This window comes from Aedes aegypti, chromosome 3 (assembly GCF_002204515.2).
Source record: "Aedes aegypti strain LVP_AGWG chromosome 3, AaegL5.0 Primary Assembly, whole genome shotgun sequence".
Classification (NCBI taxonomy): domain Eukaryota; kingdom Metazoa; phylum Arthropoda; class Insecta; order Diptera; family Culicidae; genus Aedes; species Aedes aegypti.
In genome coordinates this window covers 52944773-52971967 of record NC_035109.1, presented here as the reverse complement: position 1 = coordinate 52971967, position 27195 = coordinate 52944773, and the positions used below count along the sequence as shown (strand labels likewise).

The window sequence follows — 27195 nt, the reverse complement described above, 5'->3', positions numbered from 1 at the left end:
TTTTCAATTTTCAATTTTCAATTTTCAATTTTCAATTTTCAATTTTCAATTTTCAATTTTCAATTTTCAATTTTCAATTTTCAATTTTCAATTTTCAATTTTCAATTTTCAATTTTCAATTTTCAATTTTCAATTTTCAATTTTCAATTTTCAATTTTCAATTTTCAATTTTCAATTTTCAATTTTCAATTTTCAATTTTCAATTTTCAATTTTCAATTTTCAATTTTCAATTTTCAATTTTCAATTTTCAATTTTCAATTTTCAATTTTCAATTTTCAATTTTCAATTTTCAATTTTCAATTTTCAATTTTCAATTTTCAATTTTCAATTTTCAATTTTCAATTTTCAATTTTCAATTTTCAATTTTCAATTTTCAATTTTCAATTTTCAATTTTCAATTTTCAATTTTCAATTTTCAATTTTCAATTTTCAATTTTCAATTTTCAATTTTCAATTTTCAATTTTCAATTTTCAATTTTCAATTTTCAATTTTCATTTCAACTTTATTGTTTTGTCTTGCTATAGGTTGAATGGCTCAAAATGGCTTGGAATGGTAAATATTGGCTTACAATGACTTAAAAGGGCTTAAACTGGCTTAAAAAATCCCAAAATAATGAAAATGGCTCAGGCAATTCACTCAATGCCTGACGCATTTGATTCATGAATTAAGTTTAAGAAAAAAGTGTTTGCCGAAACAGCCTCAAGTGAACTAAGGATGTCGCTAAAAAGAAGCGTTGACTTGATGTACTCTGAGAATTAATTTATTGCTGCTAATTCAGCAATACGGTTTAATCAAATTACGTTGCCTTACACTTGAAATCCATTGTAATGCATATTCAATTCTGTTTGAAGATTTTAAACTTCCTTTTTACCGGTGTCATTTCAACGAGTAACGTTTAAGCCAGTTAGCAGCAATATTAAGCGCTTCCAGCTCCAGCCCGCTAGAGCGAATGTAAATTTAATTCTAATTAAAACCACGGGCACCCAGTACAGCATGAACACTAATAACCTTCTCATGATAAACCAACATAAAAACGAGCTAAACCAAGCTCAGCTCAGCTGCTCAGAGTCTGCTAGGGATCAACCACGCGTGGAAAGCATCCACCAAAAGGAAGAAAAAAAAGCATTCAACCTCTTGGTGACATGTAATTTCCTTGTCACGTAATTTCCACCTTTTTTTCTCTTCTTAGGTGTGGTGATGCCAGCAGCCCCTTGCTGGTCGCCGTTTGTTGCGTTTAGGGAAGTTGAATTAAAATTAAGTGTTATTACGATTAATCACGATGGTTGATGAGCTGCCCGAGTCAGGCTCTTGTACGCGTGGCGGCAGTACATTACCTTCCCTGAATAGACTCTACGCACGAAGAAAACGGGGATCTTCCGGAGAACCATGGATTCTCCGGGTTGACGGCCAGTCGGCCTTCCTAGAATGTACGTTTCTGAAAATCGAAACTGGGTTCCGGTACGAGAACAGAGACGACGACGACAGCACCGGCATAAGGATTTATGATGAAGTTTTAATTCGGTTGACATCTTGGGATAGGCGTTTAATGAAAGTATGGACCGGTTTTCCATCGGGTGACAAGTAGGTCACACAGTCCGGCGGCAGATGCGAGACTTCGTGGAAGGAACGGTTTTTCCTACGGTTTCCATCTTGCTTGGTCCTGGGATGGAAATTCACGCTTCGGACGTTGTACGCGATAAGACTAATTTTTACGGCCACTGAAGTTAATGTCTTTATGGGACGGAACATTTTCTTTTTACATGAGCTGCTTACAAACTTTGCATCCGATAGGATACGGGATATAAAGCCGTTCTTCCGGAAGATGAGACAGTGGAAAGTTTAACCCTTTCAGTACGTCATCCAAAATATTCTGAAATATCGATTTTAGGATGTTTTTTTTTTATCTTTATTAACGAGATTTTTAACCCTGGGCTAGTTCATCTCGGGACCAGCGGCTTTCCTTCCCTTCCGAAGGAAGTCGTCACTGAAATTTTTAGTGACTATCTCGGGGATGAGATTCGATCCCAGGTCCTCGGCGTGAGAGGCGTGTGTTCTAACCACTACACCAGGTCCGTCCCCATTTTAGGATGTGTTATTATAAAATATCGAATATCGACAAAATACCTCTTTTGCATCGAAATATGTTCAAAAACAGCCATCGAATCGCGAGAACATTTAATATCTCATTTGAAAAAGCATCAGAAGTAATCAAGATATTGTAAGTTCTCCAAATTATTTTGGAGTTCCTATTCTTCAATCTACCAAAAAATTTAAAACTCGAAAGCTTTTTTTTTTGTTTAAAAACGATTCTTTGTATTATCATCATGTCATAATTTGACTATTGATACTTTATGGAAGGATATGAGATTTTCTAGGTTCTCCAAACTACTCTTCAGTTTGAATCATGCCATCTTGCAGCGCAACCAAGATTTAAAAGATGTCTCAATTAATCAAAACTTGTCAAAGAAGACCCATTAGGTCTACATGTATCCCTTGCAGTGTATTTGAGCTCAGCAGAGCTTAGTTTAGACTGATTGTTCAAGGCTATAGCTGTAAGTTCGTAATTGACCGATGTTAGCGATAAAATATGTACAAAGAATCAAATTGAATAACACATCCGTCCTGAAAAGGTTAAGCAGACAAAGATCTTTTAGGAAAAGTTTTAAAACACTCGTACATTATAAGATTATTTAACTACGTTTTAAACCGAAAGATGTATATTCCATGCAATTTTCCGGCGTTTCTGCACCAAAAAGCTGTTACTTCCATCTCCCGAAACATTTCTTTCGTCCAATCTTGTTCTCATATGCATAAACTGGGTCGTCTGCCTGTACAAAACCGTGGCTCCAAATGGCGACAACGACGAAAACGAAGATTTTTACTTTGATGAACGCGCGAGGACAGATGGCATTTATGGTTTCCGTTGCAAGGGAATTTGCTGGATTCGTTTCTCGGTGCCGTGCATTAGGAATGACACAAATCAGATGAATTCGCAGATTTTCATCCACTTTAGAGGTTTTCCTAAATCAATCCTCTTCACTCCACTGACTATTGGGGTGTTGAAGAATGAACGGGCAGCTGTGATTTTCGAGGAATGTTTGCTTTGAAGGCCTTTCCTTTTAAGCAATTTTAAGCCGTTGGAGCCGTTTTAAGCCATTTTAGGCAGTTTTAGGCAATTTTAAGCCGTTTTTGCCGTTTATAGCCGTTTTAAGTCATATTAATCCGTTTTACGCCGGATTTAGTCATTTTAAGGCAATTTAAGCGGTTTTAAGTCATTTGAAGCCATTTTAAGCCGTTTTAAGCCATCTGATGCCGGTTTTTGGATTTTGGATTTTGGATTTTGGATTTTGGATTTTGGATTTTGGATTTTGGATTTTGGATTTTGGATTTTGGATTTTGGATTTTGGATTTTGGATTTTGGATTTTGGATTTTGGATTTTGGATTTTGGATTTTGGATTTTGGATTTTGGATTTTGGATTTTGGATTTTGCATTTTGAATTTTGAATTTTGAATTTTGAATTTTGAATTTTGAATTTGAATTTTGAATTTTGAATTTTGAATTTTGAATTTTGAATTTTGAATTTTGAATTTTGAATTTTGAATTTTGAATTTTGAATTTTGAATTTTGAATTTTGAATTTTGAATTTTGAATTTTGAATTTTGAATTTTGAATTTGAATTTTGAATTTTGAATTTTGAATTTTGAATTTTGAATTTTGAATTTTGAATTTTGAATTTTGAATTTTGAATTTTGAATTTTGAATTTTGAATTTTGAATTTTGAATTTTGAATTTTGAATTTTGAATTTTGAATTTTGAATTTTGAATTTTGAATTTTGAATTTTGAATTTTGAATTTTGAATTTTGAATTTTGAATTTTGAATTTTGAATTTTGAATTTTGAATTTTGAATTTTGAATTTTGAATTTTGAATTTTGAATTTTGAATTTTGAATGAATTTGATTTGAATTTTGAATTTTGAATTTTTGAATTTTGAATTTTGAATTTGAATTTTGAATTTTGAATTTTGAATTTTGAATTTTGAATTTTGAATTTTGAATTTGAATTGAATTTGAATTTTGAATTTGAATTTTGAATTTTGAATTTTGAATTTTGAATTTTGAATTTGAATTTTGAATTTTGAATTTTGAATTTGAATTTGAATTTTGAATTTTGAATTTTGGAATTTTGAATTTTGAATTTTGAATTTTGAATTTTGAATTTTGAATTTTGAATTTGAATTTTGAATTTTGAATTTTGAATTTTGAATTTTGAATTTTGAATTTTGAATTTTGAATTTTGAATTTTGAATTTTGAATTTTGAATTTTGAATTTTGAATTTTGAATTTGAATTTTGAATTTTGAATTTGAATTTTGAATTTTGAATTTTGAATTTTGAATTTTGAATTTTGAATTTTGAATTTTGAATTTTGAATTTTGAATTTTGAATTTTGAATTTTGAATTTTGAATTTTGAATTTGAATTTTGAATTTTGAATTTTGAATTTTGAATTTTGAATTTTGAATTTTGAATTTTGAATTTGAATTTGAATTTTGAATTTTGAATTTTGAATTTTGAATTTTGAATTTTGAATTTTGAATTTTGAATTTTGAATTTTGAATTTTGAATTTTGAATTTTGAATTTTGAATTTTGAATTTTGAATTTTGAATTTTGAATTTTGAATTTTGAATTTTGAATTTTGAATTTTGAATTTTGAATTTTGAATTTTGAATTTTGAATTTTGAATTTTGAATTTTGAATTTTGAATTTTGAATTTTGAATTTGAATTTTGAATTTTGAATTTTGAATTTTGAATTTTGAATTTTGAATTTTGAATTTTGAATTTTGAATTTTGAATTTTGAATTTTGAATTTTGAATTTTGAATTTTGAATTTTGAATTTTGAATTTTGAATTTTGAATTTTTGAATTTGAATTTTGAATTTTGAATTTTGAATTTGAATTTTGAATTTTGAATTTTGAATTTTGAATTTTGAATTTTGAATTTTGAATTTTGAATTTTGAATTTTGAATTTTGAATTTGAATTTTGAATTTTGAATTTTGAATTTGAATTTTGAATTTTGAATTTGAATTTTGAATTTTGAATTTTGAATTTTGAATTTTGAATTTTGAATTTTGAATTTTGAATTTTGAATTTTGAATTTTGAATTTTGAATTTTGAATTTTGAATTTTGAATTTTGAATTTTGAATTTTGAATTTTGAATTTTGAATTTTGAATTTTGAATTTTGAATTTTGAATTTTGAATTTTGAATTTTGAATTTTGAATTTTGAATTTTGAATTTTGAATTTTGAATTTTGGATTTTGAATTTTGGATTTTGGTACAGTGATACCTCCATGAGTCGATGTTCCTTGACTCGATATCGACTCATGGAACCATACTAAAAACAAAATTTCATGGTTACTATGATGGTCCCTAGAAGCAGCTTTCCAAAAGATTGCTGTTCCATCACTCGATATTTCCATGAGTCGATGGTCCCTTCAATATCGACTCATGGTCGTTTCACTGTAATATCGATTTTTAATACTTAATAAAAGGCATTGCCATTACCCCCTCTGGCTACGCCTATGCGTGTATGACATCAAACATCATCATCATTTCATCATGTATGGCTTAATATGGCTTAAAATGCTCTTAAATGGCTTAAAAAGCTCTTAAATGACTTAAAATTGCTCAAATTGGTTTCCAATGGCTTGTAATGGCTTTAAAGGGCTCAAAAGGTCTTAACAACTTCTTTAGCCGTTATTGAATTTTTAAAACTTTTCGAATGTAGGAAAATTGATTCGTTTGAGGAAATTCAGCTCTAGTATTTGCAACTTTTACGTCCCAACTTATATCTCTAATAACTATTAACTGAACGCATACTCAGCTTGATCATCTACCTGGAACAAGGAAAACGTTGACATCGAACAGCATCCCCACTCAAATTACGATAATTGCACCTGCAATCTTCGACAATCTCCATCTTCACCGGTCGTATGAAACGTGTTGAGCTTCCACATTGTCAGGCAGAATTGCCAAACCAAAAGTCAGAGTAGACTTTGCACATGGGATTCGCTTCTGGGGAAGCGATGACATAATTTTTAAACTTCCCGAACATGGGAAAATAGGTTCAAAACTTACAGGCCTTAGATTATCAAGACATTTTCTATAAAATATCAAATATTGGAGACGAATAACTAAGGATGAAATATTGCCCATTTATTTAAAAATTCTAACAAATAACTATCAAATGCCCATACCAGAATCGTTTTGTCGCATCACTCTACTCGGGTTCCTTTCAATATTAGGGAATACCTTACACCGTGTTCTTGATTGTGTGTGCAGTGCACCCCGACTAATCTATATGTGCTTGTAAATTAATTTACTTTCTATTTTTATTTGCCTTGTCGCCATCTTCGTTCTGCGGTGGAAATCTTGTCGATGGCTATAAGAAGGCTTCCAAGGTGGTCCTTGGATGTCTTCATCCATTGTCAACTGACTTGAGTCGCCCACCAGTAGTGGCAAGTGCCGAGCTTAATTCTTGGTTTGGTGGAAAATTGTTATTGGCGCTGAGAATGCAATTTTATTTTCGCTTACTTCAGTATCCTGATGATGGCAGAAAAGGGGTTGTATTAGAGGGGGTCGTCTCCGAAATAGATTCACTACTCGTTTGCCGACCGAACGTGTTGAACAATTCTTCAACGAGCTACCGACGACTACTACGGTGGTAAGAAATTGCCATTTCCAAGGAAAAGGGGTTTGTCCCCGGTCTCGATGATGATGATAATGATGATGATGACGGTGGTGACGGTGATAAAGAAGACAATGATTATACTGTTAGTAGAAAATTGCTCCAACGTCTTGGACCAGATGAAGGGGAAATTCGTTCAAGGGTGAATCCAGGGTGTAACGAGAATGGTACGTGACTGGCGATGATCTAGTTGGATAGGGTGCTTCCTGGTGTGAGAACCGTACCGTAGATTCCATTTCGATGGATGTACACGCATTAAGGTGAATTCGAGATAATTACTATGTTGGGGTTTTGCCTTAGGTCGGAGAGCTCCTTCTGCTGAACTTCTTCTGAACAAATGGATGGTCGTAAATTTCTTTCCTTCTTCTCGTGTACGATATCGATAGAAAGTCAACGTGGAAATCAATGAGAGGCTATTTTCAGATAATTATGTAATTTAGGAATAGTTTCTTTGAAATCAAGGTATTTCACGTTTCAATAGATAAGTTTCTTCTTTGCTGCGGCCTTTTCTCCTTTCGCATCACCTTCGTCCTTGCTCAACCGCATGTTCTCCACCTCCCTCAAGTACAGCTCCTCGATCAAATCCTCGATCACTCCTTCCATCGACATCAAATGGCCCTTCATGGTAACCATCAACACCTCCTGTTCCTCGATTTGCTTCTCCAGCTTCGCGATCTGTTCGCCCTGCTCATTCTTCACCTTCGCCAAATCCGCCAGCAACGTCTCGTTCAATGTCTGTATCTTCTGCTCCAGCTTTCGAATCTCCCACTGCGAATGTAGTGTCACCCAGTTCACGTAGCTATCCTGGCAACAAACTCCCTGCACCGTAGTCCAATTCACTCCACAACGGGTCACATCTCCGAAGAACTTGATCGATCGCTCGTGCAAACTCTGCAGAAACTTCGGTAGGGCACGACAGTTCCACTGATTCCCCGGTAGACCCAGGTAACGAAGGTTTGGAAACGGTACCCGGAGATCATCGCCATTCAGATACATCAACAGGTTCAAGCTCAGATCCAGAATCGCTAGATTGGGCAAACTCCACGAGTCGAAGCTAATCTCCTGCAGTTCATTGTTGTTCAAACGGAGTTCGGTCAGCTTACCCAACTGAAAGGAGCCATCCAGCGAGTTGATCTTGTTGCCTTCCAAGTTCAGGACTTTGAGGTTCGCCAATCGCTGGAAGAACTTCAGATCGATGTAGTCGATGGAATTGCGAGACACGTCCAGATGTTCCAGCTGAGTCAGGTCCTTGATGTTCGGTAACCTTCGTAGCTGGTTTCGTGCAACTATAAGAACTTTTAGCTTATTATATGAAACTTTACTGTTGATCGTTACGGTTTTCAGCCTGTTTCCGGTGGCGTTCAGGTGTACGAACTGTGGGCTTACGTGAAGCTGTTCTACGTTGCAGTTTGTGACGGTGAAGTTCAAGGGAGGTTCACCGAATTCGTTGTAGAAGTCTTCATCAATTTTCGGAAGATTTCCGTCGACCAGTTCGACAAACTGAAGCTCTTCGGGTAGAATGATCGGTTCCTCATCGTTTGAGGTGTGTTCAATGCCACGGAGGATGCAAACGTCGGTTGTGGGTTTGTCACACTCGTAGAATTTCTGTGCCTGTGATTGATGGTGGATAAGTACCAGAATTGATCTAGAATTGACAAATTTCCAAGTTCAAAAATGATCTGGAGCTGAAACGGCACAACTTACAACAAACTGCGCAGCAAAATCATTTCTCTCATTAGGACGAACAGGAACTGCAACCTGATCTAAATCGATCAACCGCCTTCGGCGATAAGCAATAAGAAACTAGACTACTAGTTCAACTCACTGTCTATGCAACTGACGATTGCGAATAGTTTAGCGAATCGAGCACAAGACCGCCTTTCAAACTGATAAGAACTCGCCGTACTGATCGAATGCGAATGCCGGTCTGTCAAATTCATCTGAATGATTGCAGTTTGTTAATCAACTGAGCGATTGAAAAAATAACAAAATTCACAAAGCCTACAGAGCTGACATAGCTTACCAAGCTTAAAAATCTTCAAGAATCCTGAAAAAATCCTCAGAATCGTTCTCAAGATTCTCTCATAATCATGCTCAAAATACTTTCAGAATCCTGCTCAGGATTCTCTCGGAATCTTGCTCATGATCCTTCCGGTATCCTGCTCAGGACTCTCTCAGAATCCTGCTCAAAACTATCTCAGGATTAACTCAGAATTCTGCGTAGGATTCTCTCTGAGCCATGCTCAGGGGTCTTCAAAATCCTGCTGAGAATTTTCTCAGAATCCTGCTTAGGATTCTAACAGAATTTTCTTAAAGACTTTCTAAAAGAATTATGGTCAGAATTCTGAGAGAAACCTAAGCCAGATTCTGAGAAAATCGTGTAAAGGATTCTGTGAGAATCTTGAGCAGGATTTTGAAGGAATCCCGTGCAAGATTCCGAAGAGAATTATGAGCAGGATTCTGAAAGAATGCTGAGCATGATTCTGAGTGAACTCTGCAAAGGTTTCTAAGAGAATCCTAAGAAAGATTCAGATATAATTTTGAGCAGGATTCTGAGAGAATTCGAATGAGGGTTCTAAGAGAATCCTGAACAAGATTCAGAGAGGATTTTGAGCAGGATTCTGAGAGTATTCAAATAAGGATTCTAAAAGAATCCTAAACAGTTTTCTGAGAGAATTCTTAAAAGCTTTTTCAGAAAATACTGAGCAGGATACTGGATTAGTCCTGAGAAGGATTATGATACAAACCACAGCAGATTTCATAGAGAATCTTGAGCAAAACTCTTAGAGAATCGTGAGCAGGATTCTAAGAGAATCTAAATCCGAAGAAAGATTACGAAATAACCTTGAACATGATTTTGGGGGAATCCCAAGAAAGATTCTGGGAGAATTATGAGCAGGATTCTGAAAGAATAATAAAAAGGATTCTGAGCGAACCCCGTAAAGGATTCTAAGAGAATCTTGAGTAAGACTCTAAGAGAACCCTGCGCAAGATTCAGAGATAATTTTGAGCAAGATTCTGAGAGAATCCTGAGCAGTTTTCTTATAGAATTCTAAGTAGTTTTTTGAAAGAATACCTAGCAGAATACTGAACAAATCCTGAGCAGGATTGTGTAAGAATCCTCAGCAGATTTCTTGGAGAATTCTGGGCAATATTCTGAGAGAATCTTGAGCAGGAACATATGAAAATCCTGAGCAGGATTCTGGGAGAATAGGATGCTGAAAGATCCCGAGTGCAATTCTGAGAGAATCTTGAACAGGATTCTTAGATAATTTTTAGCAAAATTCTGCAAGAATCCTGAGCAGTTTTCTGAGCAAATTCTGAGCAGGAATCTGAGAGAATTTCGAGCAGACTCCTGAGAGATTCTGAGGCAGGATACGGAAAGAATCTTGTGCAGAATACTGAGAGAGTTCTGAGAGAATTTTGTGCAAAATTCTGAGAGAATCCTGAACACGATTCTGAGAGAATCCTGAGTAGAAATCTAATAGAATTCTGAGCAAGATTCGGAGAGAATTCTGAGCAGGATTATGAGAGAATCCTTCATAATATTCGAAGGAAATCCTGAGCAAGATTCTGAGAGAATTCTGAGCAAGATTCTGTTAGAATCCTGAGCAGGATTCTGATAGAATCTTAGGCAGGATTCAAAGAAAATCCTGGGTAAGATTCAGAGAGAGTCTTTAGCAGTATTCTGAGAGAATCTTAAGTCGGATTCTGAAAGAAACCTTAGCAGAATTCTGAAAAAATACTGAGCAGAACTCTGAGCAGGATTCTGAGAATATTTTAAGAAGGATTCTGAGAAAAAAACTGAACAGAATTCTGAAAAAATCCTGAGCTGGAATCGGAAATAATCGGAATCGGAAATAATCCTTAGTAGGATCCTGAGAGAATCCTGAGCAGGATTTTAAGAGAATCCTGAGCAGGATTCTGAGAGAATTCTGAGCGAATCCTTCCCAGGATTCTTTCGAAATCCTGCCCAGGATTCTCACAGAATTCTGCTCTGGATTCTCTCAGAATCCTGCTCATAATCCTGCTAAAAAATCTCTCAGAATCATGGTCAGGATTCTCTCAGAATCCTGCTCACAATGCTTCTCAGGATTCTCTCAGAATCATATTAAGGATTATCTCAGAATTCTGCTCAGAATTCTCTCAGGATTCTCTCAGAATCCTGCCCATGGTTCTCTCAAAATCCTGTGTAGAATTCTCTCAGAATCCTGCCTAAGGTTTTCATAGAATCCTGCCCAAGACTTTCACAGAATCCTGCTCAGGATTCTCTCAGAATCCTGCTTTGGATTCTCTCAAAATCCTGCCCATAATTCCTCGGGAATTTATCTGAATTCTGCCCAGGATTTTCTCAAAATCCTGCCCAGGATTCTCTCAGAATCCTGCTCGAAATTCTCTCAGAATCATGCTCAGGATTCTGTTAGAATCCTACCCAAGATTCTCACAGAATTTTGTCCAGGAATCTCTCAGATTCCTGCTCTAGATTCTATCCGAACCATGCCCAAATTCTCGCAGAATCCTTCTCATGAATTACTCTGAATTCTGCCCAGGATTTTCTTAGAATCCTGCCCAGAAATTTCTCAGAACCCTGCTCAGATTCTCTCAGAATTCTGCTAAGGATTCTCTCAGAATGCTGATCAGGATGCTTTGAAAATCCTGCCCAGTATTTTCTTAGAATCCTGCTGAGAATCCTTTCAGAATCCTGCTAAGAATCCTGCTCAAAATCCTGCTTATGATTCTCTCAGAATCCTGCTCAGGATTCTCCCAGAATTCTGCTCAGGATTTTCGTAGAGTCCTGCCCAGGATTCTCTCAAAATGCTGTCCAAGATTCTTTTAGAATCCTACCCAGGATTCTCTCAGAATCGTGCCCAAGATTTTGACATAATCCTGCTCTCACGGTGCTCCCCTGACCGTTATTATCAGAAAAAAATCTCCATGAAATCTGTGCTCACCAGTCGTTTTCTATAGCTATGCTGCATGCCTGGGCAAAATTTCAAAAAAAAAAAAATCGTAGGGCCCGTTTTGAAGTTACGCCTTTTCGATTGTATAAATTCACAAATTCAAAGGAAATGTGATGTATTTCAACGGATTTTTATTGGTCGTGATAATCAGAAGTAATAAACTGGTTCAAAGTAAGTGTTTTAAGTCACTTGTAACCTCTGGGTGAAGTTTCGAATGAGAAAATCGTCGAAGTTTTGAGTTACGCCCTTTTTGAAGTGTATCTTTAGAATCACCAATTTCAAAGAGATTAATTAGGCATTCTAATACACATTGCACCTACATGGCGTCAAAGTCTTGCACAATGGACTGATTTTTCATAGGCTCAAGCGATATGAGGCATTACGGAGCCAATTTTATCATGTAATCAAATTAGTTTTTATTCATCAATATTCTGGATAGTTGAAGCAATGAACTCACGATTCAGATTATTTAACATGTAATTCATGTTGTATATCGAAGCGCAATTTGACGTCAAAAATACTTTCGGACTTGAGTTTTCGGTTATGAGTAGCAGGGTACGGAATTAAATGAAATTAACGATGTAGAGGCAACGATACAAAATGAAAAAAAAATGCAAAGTATAGATTATCCGTTATTATAATGGAATTTATTGGAATATAATGGAATTCAAAATCGTAGTACTTACAGAGCTTAATTTAAGATGTTTGTCTTTGTCACCTATGAAAGGTTTGTTAAGCAAAGTATGATTTGTTTTCGTTTTTCTTCACTTATTATAGCAGCGCGTGAGTCTTTACTTCACAGGCACAGTTTGTGATGAAAATAATGGATGTTTACAGATAAATCATCAATTTGTGTAGGATTATGGTAGATAGATTAGCAGGTAACCAACTCGACCACAGACTTATTAAAGATTTTCCGGTAACAAAAACTGGAGGTTTAATATTTTTTAAAATTATACCCCTCTCAATTCCATTACTCCGAATATCATGAAACTGAAGAGCATAACCTCGAGTTCCAGTTCCTAGAATGGCTTTACTTTGAATTCCATTATCGCGACAATAGCATTCAGCATACTGGGGAGTTTATCGTGATGACTTTCGGGTAAATGATATTCGGGGAAATGAAACTCGGAGTTATGGGGTGGAGTCTTTTCAATAGAGGTTTGATTTGAGTGTTGATGTTTACGGAAGCCATGTGAATTTAAGATCTGCAAGCGTTATGATTTTAAAATCAATGAATCCAAACAATACCGAATATTTCTTACTTTTCTTACACGTATTTCAAGTATTGATGCTTACTCTTCACGAGTTGGCTTGAGAATGGGTTGATTGATTCAATCATTTCTTTCACTATTGTATTCCAGGATCTAAGACTCTTACGTGTTTGTGAGATCGAAAAGACCGGGTATTTAAAGATTTGTGAAAAATCTAATTGTTGTAAAGTATGCTATAAATGATTACAAAAGTATTGCTAATGATCTAGAGTGCCACAATTTGGCCAATAGTGCATTACTCAGCAATTGATGTTTAAGTTCTGGGGCAGTACGAAGTTAGCCAGAACAGCCGGGGCAGCTATTTGGGTTAATACAATATTTTATGACTACTAATAACAATATAAAATTGACTCCGTAATGCTTGATATCGCTTGAGCCTATGCAAAATTGGTCAATTGTAAATGATTTTGACGGCATGTGAGTGCAATGTGTCATTGAAAACATTTGAACATGCTTACCGGTATTAGAATGCCTAATTAATCTATTTGAAATTGGTGATTTTAATAGTTACACTTCAAAAAGGGCGAAACTCAAAATCTCGATGATCTTCTTATTCAAAACTTTGCCCAGATGTTACAAATAACTAAAAAACATTTACTTTGAACCAAAATTTGATGGTTTATTACTTCTGATTATCCCGGCCAATGAAAATCCGTTGAAATACCTCAGATTTCCTTTGAATTTGTGGACTTCTACAATCAAAAAGGCGTAACTCCGAAACGGGCCCTACGATTTTTTTGAAATTTTGCCCAGGCATGCAACATAGCTAAAGAAAATGACTGGTGAGCACAGATTTCATGGAGATTTTTTTCTGATAATAACGGTCAGGGGAGCACCGTGGCTCTGGATTATCCTGAGCAAGATTTTGAAAGTCCTGTGCAGAATTTAGAGAGATTCTTGAACAGCATTTAGAGAGAATCCTAAAAAGAATTCTGAGAGAATCCTGAAATGGATTCTGAGTAAATCCTGAGAAGGAAGATGAGAGAGCCCTGAACAGGATTCTTATAGAATCTTGAACAAGATTTTGAGAGAACCCTGAACAGGATTCTAAGAGAACCCTGAACAGGATTCTAAGAGAACCCTGAACAGGATTCTAAGAGAACCTGGACAGGATACTGTGAAAATCTTAGCAGGATTCTGTGGGAATCCTGCTCTGAATCCTGAAAGAATCTCGGGCTGGATTTCGAGAGAATCTTGGGCAGGATTCTGAGAGCAAGATTCTGTGAGAATCTTGAACAGGATTCTGAGAGAATCTTGAACAAGATTCTGAGAGAATTCTGAACAGGGTTCTGAGAGATCCCTGAACAGGATCCAAGAGAACCCTGAACAGGATTCTGGAAGAACCCTGAACAAGATTCTGATCGAATTCTTCTGAAAGAATTCTGAAAGAATCTTGAGCAGAATTTTAAGAGAATGCTGAGCAAGATTTTGAGAAAATTATGAATGGAATTCTGAGAGAATCCTGAACAGGATTCATAGAAAATCATGAACAGAATATTGATAAAATCTCAAACAAGATTCGAAGAGAATCCTGAACAGGATTCTGACAGATTCCATAACAGAATGCTGTGAGAATCCTGAATAGGATTCTGAGAAAGTCATCAAAAGAATGGTGAGAGAATGCTTAGAAGGTTGCTGAGAGATTAATATTATGAGAAAAGTATTTAACGGTTTCATAAATTGCAGGATTTTGCTTAAAAAAGCCCTGATTAAAAATAAGAACTATACTCATCATTAAGATGATTTCAAGCATTTCCAATGCAGAATCTTAAGATCGAATATTTCTTCAAAATTGATAGAAATTTTCCAACTACATACATTTGAAATTCACATCTTCACTCGTTAGAGTTATATCAATCCTAAAAATACCTGAATCCGAACAAGTACTTCTTGTTTTTTTTTTTCGTTCTGGCATCCATTCCAGGTTGTTCGGCAATAATCCTTCAAAAGTCAATCAACCAACCTGCAAAGAAAAACCAGAAAAAAGTACACCAATTAGCATTTTTCCCCGTTGAACTACTCTTAATCCGCAGAGATGGAAGGCTTCCATACCAAACGGGGCTATTCAGTACATTGCTAAAGATAGAAAGGATGAAAACACACGGCTGCTGTCTGCTTCAGGATGGAAAACCGCAAAATTCGAGCTGCCAACGAAAACGGAAGCTCGAACGAGAATCAGATTAAATATTTATGTTGCACACGTCATACCGCCGACTGTTTTTCCATGTACGGTTTCGGAATAGGCTTACGGACGCCATCATCTTGGATAGGTGTGCTTGTTGTGGTTCGCTTGATTTGCACTTGAACGGGACGGTCGAAATATGTGGAAGCTTAACGGAAGCTCTTTTGGATGTTTTACCGTCTAGATTGGAAAATGCAACCAACGGACAAGTATGGGAAAATGAATCCATTTGTGTGATTGAAATGAAAGATCTGGATCTTGTTCTATAATTTAAAAAGAGCTGACACGTGTGAGTAACCGCTGTCTGTCAGTTAGTTAGTCAGAATCGAAATCGAATCGAAATCGAATCGAAATCGAATCGAAATCGAATCGAAATCGAATCGAAATCGAATCGAAATCGAATCGAAATCGAATCGAAATCGAATCGAAATCGAATCGAAATCGAATCGAAATCGAATCGAAATCGAATCGAAATCGAATCGAAATCGAATCGAAATCGAATCGAAATCGAATCGAAATCGAATCGAAATCGAATCGAAATCGAATCGAAATTGAATGGAATTCTAATCCAAGGGAATCCTTAAAAAGATTTCAAAGGAAATTCTTTCAAGAACATCTCAGGAAATCCTTACCAGGATTTCGAAGAAAATCCTTTGCAGAGATTTTAATGGAAACAACAAGGATTTTTAGGGAAATCTTTCAAGGATTTCGATGAAAATCCTTCCAAAGATTTTGAAAGGAAATTCTTTTAACGATTTTGAAGTTATTCTTTCCAAGATATTTGAACAAAACACATGCTCCGAAGTTCCACTCATCAAGTTGGCAGTAAATAAATTACACTACATGAACATTCCTCTGTCAACAGATTCAAAAATTCAATTACGATCGATCAACGCCAAATCAAGGCAATTGTTTATTTTCAACCAATGAAATTATTTCATCGAAAGGAAATATGTCAAGCAACGATTTTAACTAGGGTCTACACTGATGCTGTCCCATGTGCTCCCACTCGAGACAACTCCTTCCAACAAATACCTCTCGTTGATCCTCCTGACCAAACAACTCCAAGAACCAATAAATCACCTCTCGAAACTAAGCAACCCATGTCTGAGGATCCGGCCGTTGACACAGAGAGACTGCTTTGTTTAGTTCGGGCTCAGTTCAGAGCCTACTGGATGGCATCATTGAACGAATAGTTCTTCTAATTCAGCCTACTGCCCAAAGGAAACGCTTCTTGCGCAAAAGTCCAGCCTTACATTCGGCCAAGAGTCGAGTAAATAATTGAAGCAATAAATTACTAAACAAAATACCATAAATATCTCCATGCATATTTCAAATTTCCGCTCTCGACGAAAGCATCTACGAGCCTACCTCGACTCTAGGGAGGGAGGGGGCTGTAGGAAACAACAAGTTCACACACATCGCAACGCTACGCTTCGGTTCCATATGATGCTGCTGAAGTCTATTTCCGTCCTTACGAGACCCAGGACGAGAACCAGGGCTTTATTCTGCCAATCATGATGCTCTCACACCCACATTGTGGCACCGTTCTTGTTGCACCCCTGAGCCCTCTCTACCCAATCGCCGGATACGCAGTTAAAGACTAACAAACTCAAACCCTAAGAATGGGGGGCAGAGAGGGGTGGTAGTGAACTTGCTTACAACAAACAAAACCGTTTTACCATCAGTCAGTAGGGTAATGTAGTGTGCTTTTGTCGTCGTCTTCAAACCGGCGGTAAGGGTGCAAAACCAGAGAGACTGTTGATTCTGTTCCGGATCGTTCTTCCATATTTTGCACAATAAGGTGCATGCATACGTATGACTGGCCAGAACGTAGCCAGAAAGGGGCAGCCGGTTCCCTTGTTCATTAATTCATTAATCCTGTTTTTTTTCCATGAATTTCGAAGAATTTTGTATGGATACTGCAGGCATGCTGATATAATTCTTAGAGAATTCATAAGAGGATTCCGGGGGAATTCTGCCCATCATTCTGAAAGATCTTGAATTGCGATCTGAGAATACTGAATAGGGTTCTGAGAAAATGCTGAGTACGATTTCAAAAGAATCCTGAGCAGGATTCTGAGAGAATCTGTAGCAGGATTCTGAGAGAATCCTGAGCAGGATTCCGAGAAAATCCTGAGCAAGATTCTGAGAGGCTCCTGAGCAGGATTCTGAGAGAATTCTGAGCAGGATTCTGAGAGGCTCCTGAGCAGGATTCTTAGAGGCTCTTGAGCAGGATTTTGAGAGAAAAATGAGCAGGATTCTGAGAGAATCCTTAACAGGATTCTGAGTCCTAAGTCGAGCAGGATTCTGAAAGGCTTCTGAGCAGGATTCTGAGAGGCCCCTGAGCAGGGTTTTGAGAGAAATCTGAGCAGGATTCTGAGAGAACCCTGAGTAGGATTCTGAGAGGCTCCTGAGCAGGATTCTGAGAGGCTCCTGAGCAGGATTCTGAGAGAATCCTAAGCAGGATTTTGAGCGAATCCTGAGCAGGATTCTCAAAGAATCCTAAGCAGGACTCTGAGAGAATCTTTTGCAAGATTTTGAGCGAATCAAGAGCAGGATTTTTAGAGAATCCTGCGCAGGATTCTGAGAGAAACCTGAGCAGGATTCTGAGAAGCTCTTGAGCAGGATTCGGAGAGGCTCCTGTGCAGGATTTTGAGAGAATCCTGAGAATATCCTGAGCAGGATTCTGAGAGAATCCTGACCAGGATTCTGAGAGAGTTATAAGCACGATTCTGAGAGGCTCCTGAGCAGGATTCTGAGAGAATCCTGAGCAGAATTCGGAGAGAATTCTGAAAGAATCCTGAGCAGGATTCTGAGAGAATCTGCAGCAGGATTTTGAGAGAATCCTGAGCATATCCTGAGCAGGATTCTGAGAGAATCCTGAGCAGGATTCTGAGAGAATCCGCAGCAGGATTTTGAGATAATCTTGAGCATGATTCTGAGAGGCTCTTGAGCAGGATTCTGGGAGAATTTGGAATAGGGTTCTGAGAGAATCCTTAGCAGAGTTCTAAGAAAATCCTGAGTAGGATTCTGGGAGAATCCTGAGCAAGATTCTGAGAGAATCCTGAGCAGGATTCTGAGAAAATCCTGAGCACGATTCTGAGAGGCTCCTGAGCAGGATTCTGAGAGAACCCTGAGTAGGATTCTGAGAGGCTCCTGAGCAGGAGTCTGAGCGAATCAAGATAAGGATTTTTAGAGAATCCTGCGCAGGATTCTGAGAGACTCCTGAGCAGGATTCTGAAAGGCTCCTGAGCAGGATTCTGAGAGGCTCTTGAGCAGGATTCGGAGAGGCTCCTGAGCAGGATTTTGAGAGAATCCTGAGAATATCCTGAGCAGGATTCTGAGAGAATTATGAGCAGGATTCTGAGAGAATCCGCAGCAGGATTTTGAGAGGCTCTTGAACAGGATTCGGAGAGGCTCGTGTGCAGGATTCTGAGAGGCTCCTGAGGAGGATTCTGAGAGAATACTAAGCAGGATTCTGAGAGAATCCTGAGCAGCATTCTGAGAGAATCCTGAGCAGGATTCTGAGAGAATCCTGAGCAGGATTCTGAGAGAATCCTGAGCAGCATTCTGAGAGAATCCTGACCAGGATTCTGAGAGAGTTATGAGCACGATTCTGAGAGAGTTATGAGCACGATTCTGAGAGGCTCCTGAGCAGGATTCTGAGAGAATCCTGAGCAGGATTTTGAGAGAATCCTGAGCAAGATTTTGAGAGAATCCTGAGCAGGATTCTGAGAGAATCCCTAGCAAAGTTCTAAGAGAATACCGACCAGGATTCTGAGAGAGTTATGAGCTCGATTCTGAGAGAGTTATGAGCACGATTCTGAGAGGCTACTGAGCAGGATTCTGAGAGAATCCTGAGCAGGATTTTGAGAGAATCCTGAGCAAGATTTTGAGAGAATCCTGAGCAGGATTCTGAGAGAATCCTGACCAGAATTCTGAGAGACTTATGAGCACGATTCTGAGAGGCTCCTGAGCAGGATTCTGAGAGAATCCTGAGCATGATTCTGAGAGGCTCTTGAGCAGGATTCTGGGAGAATAGGGTTCTGAGAGAATCCTGAGCAGGATTTTGAGAGAATCCTTAGCAAAGTTCTAAGAGAATACCGACCAGGATTCTGAGAGAGTTATGAGCACGATTATGAGAGAGTTATGAGCACGATTCTGAGAGGCTCCTGAGCAGGATTCTGAGAGAATCCTGAGCAGGATTTTGAGAGAATCCTGAACAAGATTTTGAGAGAATCCTGAGCAGGATTCTGAGAGAATCCTGACCAGAATTCTGAGAGACTTATGAGCACGATTCTGAGAGGCTCCTGAGCAGGATTCTGAGAGAATCCTGAGCATGATTCTGAGAGGCTCTTGAGCAGGATTCTGGGAGAATAGGGTTCTGAGAGAATCCTGAGCAGGATTTTGAGAGAATCCTTAGCAAAGTTCTAAGAGAATACCGACCAGGATTCTGAGAGAGTTATGAGCACGATTCTGAGAGAGTTATGAGCACGATTCTGAGAGGCTCCTGAGCAGGATTCTGAGAGAATCCTGAGCAAGATTCTGAGAGAATCCTGAGCAGGATTCTGAGTGGCTCATGAGTAGCACTCAGAGAGAAAAAAATATTGGATTGAAATTTAGACTTGCAATTTTAATCAAACTTTATCCTTTATAGAAAATTGAAGTTCACTGAAATTGGATCACTGAAAAAATGAGCAAATCATTGAAATAATTTTATGTAAACATTGATGAAACCTGTATTTTATATAACTTTGACACCCTATAGTTAAAATTGTGAGATGCTGGATTTCTTCTGAAGGTGTAATCGGCTTCAGTTAAAGAAATCATCTCACAAGTTTTTGAAGTATTCATCATGCATTTCAATAACATTCCCAGGCAGGTAGAGATGCCCTATAATGCCCTCAGAGTTTTTCCATTGTTCCTTTCTTAATTTCATCAAAAACTACAGGTGTTCTTAAACAGATATTTGTATTGAGCATGTTTTAGATTTTATCGTAAGAATTTCTCACAGAATGCTTTTAAAGGCTGTTTGGATAATATAATATCTCGGATAATTGGAATTTCCGCAATGTCTTAATATTTTCCCAATCATTACTTCTTGGATACTTTACTATGAATTTCTTCATGCATTACATTTGTTTACTGCTCGAAAATTCCCAGGCAATTCTTTTGGATTTCACTGTAGGTTTCTTCAAGAATTTAAGCTAAGAATTCTTCTTGTACTTCGCTTAAGGATTTACTCAAAATTTTCTCAAAGAAACTTACAGGGATTTCAGCAATTTTCAAAGGGTCATTTAGTAAATAATTCTGTTATTCAACTAGACTTATATGTTCAAACATACCACACAGATTTCTTCAAGAATAAATCCATCATTTTTTTTAAATATTCAAACAGGAATACTTCCAAAACTACTTAGGAAATAATTTCAGAGTATTAGTTTTACTGATATTTATCCATGAAAATTTTCAAAGAATTTCCCAAAAAATAATTAACGGAATCGAAAGCAAATTTCTTGAAATTAAAAATTGCGGACTACTACAAATCATTGCCAAAAATATTTTTAGAAGAATTCCTCTACCAATCTTTGATAGAGTTTGTGGAGAAAAATTATACTTATTCTAAAAGAAATTCCTCAACAAATTTCTGGGTGACTTTTCAAAGATTTTTGGGAAACTGAAAACTGGAAACCATAAAGTAGAAACTAGAAACTAGAAACTAGAAACTAGAAACTAGAAATTAGAAATTAGAAACAAGAAACTGGAAACTGGACACTAAAAAATAGAGACTAGAAAATAGAAACTTAAAATTTGATACTAGAAACTATAAACTTGAAACTTGAAGTTAGAAACTATAAACCAGTAACTTGAAAAAAACTAGAAACTATGAACTAAAAAATAGAATTCTGTGTTATAATATAGTTGACAAGCTTTCGAAAATGAATAATTCCAAGGTTCTCTTCTCTCCGCAATAAGTTTCTAGAAACACTCTTTGGATTATGCTTACAGGAATTTGAAGGAGACCTTCTGAGGAAATTATTTTTGTGATTTTTGAAAAGCTTAGACAAATTTTAATATGAATCTCTGAAGTTATTTTGAAAAAAAAAATCAAAAGGCAAATTCGGAAGGATTTTGGCAGGGAACTCTGGAATAATTTTTATAAATCTACAGGAAAGTGATCAATAGAGGAATTTTTGATAGAATTCATAGAATATATATCAGAGTTTTATTACAGTTACCAGGAGTCATAGATGATATACAAGTACATTCGTGCTTGCTACAAGATATACATTTGGGAAAATAGCCAATTTGTAAAGAAAACTCATGGTTAATGAGAACACTGGTCTGAGAAGCAAGCTCTGTTTCATTAATGGAATGGAACGGTATAAAGAAGAGGATAACACGAGAAGAAAACTTAATGAGATAAAAAAAAAACTTGAAATTATTCCCTAAAAATATATCTACATGAATGATATTAGTGAACCAAATCTTTGGAAATAAACCAATAGGCCGTGTCGATTTTGGCAAATTTTCGAAATCGAAAAACCGCATAGTCACAAATGGTAGCAAATGGGCTCAAACAAAATCCCGCAAAATTTAAAAATTATAAAAAAATTAACAACTCGGCAAGCGACTTGAAGAAAAAGATTTATTTAGTATGGGGAAACGGAACCTTTCAAAATGAAATAGAAGAAGGTACTTTATGCATAGATTTCCAACGATTTTCATGAATCGAAAGTCACTATCTTGTTTTCTAGGCCGCCATATTGAACTCGCAGAAGAAATCATGCTTCTAATTGATCAGGATTGTGAGATACAATTATTTTCATGGACCGTAAGTCGCCATTTTGTTTTCTAGGCTGCCATCTTGGATTCTTAAATCATCAATTCAAATCAAGTTTTAACCTGGACGAACATGAAGAAAAAATCATGCTTCTAAATGATCAGGATCTTAGGATACAATGATGTCCATGATCCGGAAGTCGCCATTTTTTTTTCTAGGCCGCCATCTTGGTTTTCAAAATAATCAACTGAAAGCAATTTTCAACCTGGACGAATTTGCAGATAAAATCCTGCTTCTAAATGATCAGGATTGTGAGATACAATTATTTTCATGGATCGGATGTCGCCATCTTGTTTTCTAGGCCGCCATCTTGGATTCTTAAATCATCAATTGAAATCAATTTTCAACCTAGACAAACTTGCAGAAGAAGCCATGCTTCTACATGATCAGGATCTTGAGATACAATAATTTTTATAAATCGGAAGTCACCATCTTGTTTTCTAGGCCGCCATCTTGGTTTCCAAAATGTTCAAATGAAAGCAATTTTCAACCTGGACAAAATAAATGATCAGGATCTTGAGATAAAATAATTTTCATGAACCGGGAGTCGGCATCTTGTTTTCTAGGCCGCCATCTTGGATTCCAAAATGTTTAATTGATAGCAATTTTAAACCTGAACAAACTTGTCAAATAAATCGTCCTTTCTAAATGATCAGGATCTTGAGATTCCAGCATACCGTTTTGACTCATATTCCGAACACTTAAGGCCAACAGTGACTTCAAATGCATCTGAATGATATAAATCAGCTGATATTTGTGAAAATTTTAATTGTTTCGCAAAGTCTAACTGTTAGCTGTTGGGTGTACCGAAAAAATTGTTTATTTAAACTTGTTTAGTATTGTTTTTACGTAAAAGTATGCAACAACATTTTGATTCAAATGCCGAACACTGTGTTGATTCTGTCTCATATTCCGAACACCTTGATTCAAATTCCGAACAGCATGAATAAATCGTATTCAACTTAATTATTTCGCAAATAAATTTATCTGAGCTTGTTTTACTGGTCTCAAACTGGAGAATCATGGCTACTCCCGCGATATAAAATATATTGGATAGGTACGTTAAAATTTAATCGCAATTGACTGCCATTTCCTTGTAATTAGTTGACATATTTCGATGAAACATTTCAACCGAATCGCCAACCCGTAGTCCTTAAGCTAAGTAACAACTTTGCTGAAGACACCGTTCATCTATCTAGTGAAAATCACAATAATATTTAACATTGAAATGATACTAGTTTCAACAACTACTTGGCAGCTCCATCCAGTGGGCGATGATGCGGAAGACGGTCCTTCCAAAATTTATAACTCGTTTATTTGAAGAGCTACTAGAAATTTGTTTTCTAACGAAATGTTCACTGCTCTAAATTATCAGCTAGGGAGAGAATTTTTAGTATGTCCTCAAAGCACCTTGTTCTTTTAAATTTGGAAAGTCTCCGTTTCGCTATACTAAATAAATCATTTTCCAATACTAAACTTCAAGTTGCTTGCCGTGTAGCTAAACGATTTTTTAAGAATTTTTAAATTCTGCAGGGTTTTGTTTAGGCACATTTAGTCACAAATGGTAGACTATGCAGTTTTTCGATTTCGAAAATTTGCCTAAATCGATAAATCCTAATGAACCAAGCTATAGTAGTAATTATCGCGCATCACCAACAAAGACTAGAGATAAATTCCTGAGTACCGTTCTGACTCATATTCCGAACACTTAAGGCCAACAGTGACTTCAAATGCATCTGGTGGGCATAAATTAGCTGATATTTGTAAACATTTTGATTTCTCCGCAAAGCCTAACTGTTAGCTGTTGGGTGTGCCGATAAAATTGTTAATTTAAACTTGTTTAATATTGTTTTAACGTAAAAGTATGGAACAACATTTTGCTTCAAATGCCGAACACTGTGTTCATTCTGTCTCATATTCCGAACACCTTGATTCAAATTCCGAACACCGCGAATAAATCGTATTCAGATTAATAATTTTGCAAATAAATTTATCTGAGCTAGTTTTACTGGTCTCGAACTACAGACTCATAACTATTCCCGATGTATAAAATAGATTGAAAGACGTTAAAATTTAATTGCAATTGACTACTATTTCATTGTAATTTTATGACATATTTCAGTGAAACATTTCAACCCAATCGCCATACAAAAACCGAGTGTTCGGAATATGAGTCTGTTCGGAATTTGAGACAAAACGGTAAGTTTCTCTCAGATTACTTGAAGGAATACTTTGACAAACTTCTTGAGGTTTTGTGTCTCAAATAAATACAACTAACTAACTTATCTCCTTGAGGGATCTGTTGAAATTTGGGAGTAATTTCTGGATAATGCGCAGTTAAAATTATTCTGGAAGATTTCATGGAGTAATTTCATTCTAATCCTTACATAATCCAACGGTCGTGTACAACAAAAATTGAGAACTATTCCAGATTGCAGGGCAAAATTACTGGCCTGGGAAATCCTGACTATGCCCATGACTGGCTGTGCTTGCCGTTCTCATTGGTTTCACCCTCAACTGCGCAAATGGTGCGATCTACCAGCGGAAGGTTGTAACCGAGACGGTACTGTATGCTCTTGCACACACATGCGGTGCGCAAATGCTTGTTCTCCAAAGATCCGAAGATGGATCTGCTTTTGTGTTTGTCTGCCTGTCAAGGCAAAGTCTACTTAATGCCTCTCTCTTTCCTAACTAGAAGAATGTCACAACTGTTTCAATCCAAGGCGGAGGTGGCATTTCTTTGGATGAAAAGGATTCCGGTTAAATAGGCACACGGCTCCGGATGTGGAAGAAACATTCTTGCAAAGTAGAATGCGTCTTGCATGGAAAACAATGCGCTGTGAGGGACGCAAGTTAATTTCTAAAAGGACAATGAGAGATTTTGACAGCTCTGTTGAATGTGACAACTTGGAAAGTAACTTGCATATCTTTGTCTTGATGTCTTAGTCTTGATAACTCTTTTGCTTCTTATATAAAAACGAAGATGACAATTTAGTTGACAGAAATTGGGGAATCTACATTAAATATGAACAAGCTCTGCTTGTGGAATCACTAGTTAAATTTTTGTTTTTCAGTTAGATTTTTTTTTTGGTCGATTTTAATCTTATTATTTTTGTCTTCTTCAACCTTTTGTTCTGTCAACGGACTGTTATTTTTTTTTTCGTTTTTGTCATAGATTAGAATAGGCTTGACTACTATACAAGGAACAAACAGACGATACTCAGGATCAGTAGCATCTTCAATGTGTAAGTACTGGTGCTCTCAACAAAACAATAATGGCACTGGCAGCGTCCAAATGCAGGTCAATTTGGGGATGGGAGGGAAATGTTGATGTGCTACTTGCTTTATGGAAGCCGAGGAGTCCTCTGCACTTCCACACTAAAACAATGGGATTTGGACATGAGAAAAGGTTATTTAAGCGATTCGTTCTGGTGAATGATAAAGATATAATTAGAAATGAATACGTGAGCATAAACATAAATGATCTATGATTTCGTAGTCGCACTTGCAATCTGGACGTTACCATAAGAGGAAGATAATAATAATAATAATAATAATAATACAAATATAAGCGGTTGAGGGGCGAGGGACGCTGAACGTCTAGATAACTTGTTGAACCTACGGCTCGGGATAGACTAATCGGTAGTCAACCACGTCCTTCCGAATGGACTTTCCCAAATTTCGAACTTTTCCAATCAACAACGCCCACTACACGCGAACGGATAGGTAATCGATTAGAGCTCACCCACTGCAACGAAATTACCCCTTTATGTTTCTCTCTGTCTTTCAATCTGGGATTCCTCCAACGCAGTTCCGAAAATGTGCTTCAAATTCGTGAAGCGTTCTCCGGGGAGCCTTTTTCATAGATTTCTATTTCGATAGAAGAGAGAGAGGAAAGGTGAAGCGGAAAACTCCACGCATAAATTTCATCATCTCGGGGGGTATACGATGAAGGTGCGCTGAAGTCAATTTGATATCCAACGTGGAAAGTGGAGGAAAAGGGATGCCAGTGGCGACCGGTGGGGCTTTGGCTTCTCCTTAAACGGTCAAATCGAGTCGTGTCACGCACGGGGCTCGTACAAGTTAATGATTCAGTGCCCGATGATGGGACACGTGTTGCAGTCGTAAATATGCGTAAGGTATATACATTTATACGAATGGGAAGGTCTACGGGTGGAATTTGAATCATGATAGCACTTGGGCCATTATAACGAATCGGAGCGATCCATTTATTGTGATTTGTGTGAGAACTTCTTGCTTTCGATTTAGGTCTACTAGAAATGAGAACTATTCCATTTAGGAGTCACGGAAAGGATCGGTTTCGTTGAGATGTCCACCATCACCTCGGAAAATTAATTCAGAAAACAAGTTTCCATTTTACCTACATTAGGCGACTGATTTGCGTGACAACGACAAGAGTTTTCCGCCAAACCGGTGTGCAGCATTAAATGAGTTTGAGATAAGTTGATTAGCACGAAAACCCGTCTAACGGACTCTACTTGCTTTGCTAAAAGCTTTAGATTTCCACAAGCACAGCGCTTTCTGCCACCGCACAATCAGCTGTTGTAACACCTCATCAGACATCGAACATCTATAACATATCCATCGTTGAAGCCCGCTTTTCCAACGGCTTTTGAAACAGAGCCAAACATGGGCGTGACCAGAGAGGGGCCTAGCGTGCAAGGCCAAAGGAAAATTAATCTGTATTACTATTGTGTTTGTATGTCACGAATTGTCTTGCGAACGGGTTAACATATTTTGAAAATTCTTTCACTTTTGTGTTCGTGAAGTTTCCGAAGCAGAAAATGAAGTAGATGTTCACCGGGAGATTCGAATGAACTAGACTTAACTGTCAGTTTATGTGGGAGTTTTGCATAGTACCGTAAAATAAGGTAACATTGATCAGCGGGGTAATATTGATCGGAATTTCTCTCCTTATAAAATTAAATTAACATTTATCCATAGAATATGTTCAATGTATGAAAAGTGCTTCACTTTCTTACTTTCATGAGCCAACAATATAAGGTTTTTGTGAAAATTGAGTTTTGTTCGTGAGTAAATTTTTCAATCTTTCGAAACAATGATTTCCTTGTCAAAATTCCATTGTCCAAATTTTCCTAAATATTATCAATTTAGAAAAAAATGAAAAATGAATATTGAGAATGTAGAATTTCAT

General features: G+C 36.9%; 2 protein-coding genes across 19 annotated transcripts in view; both read right to left on the bottom strand.

The window, feature by feature from the left end:
- Positions 1–27195, bottom strand: part of LOC5576021 (very low-density lipoprotein receptor) — a 1100036-nt gene that overhangs the window by 391996 nt on the left and 680845 nt on the right. The window lies entirely within an intron of this gene.
- LOC5576017 lies at positions 7152–8584 on the bottom strand. The gene is made up of 2 exons (XM_001662311.2): positions 8460–8584; positions 7152–8400 (listed from the first exon to the last, which is right to left on the bottom strand). Exons 1-2 carry the CDS (start codon positions 8489–8491, stop codon positions 7230–7232), a joined length of 1203 nt encoding a protein of 400 aa, XP_001662361.1. The 5' UTR covers positions 8492–8584; the 3' UTR covers positions 7152–7229.

Bases quoted from the DNA above. Each gene is read 5' to 3' on its own strand.
- LOC5576017 (XM_001662311.2), bottom strand. From the start codon at position 8,491: ATGAGAGAAATGATTTTGCTGCGCAGTTTGTT. The intron at 8,401-8,459 runs GTAAGTTGTGCC...TGTCAATTCTAG, and splicing joins ATTTTGCTGCGCAGTTTGTT to ATCAATTCTGGTACTTATCC.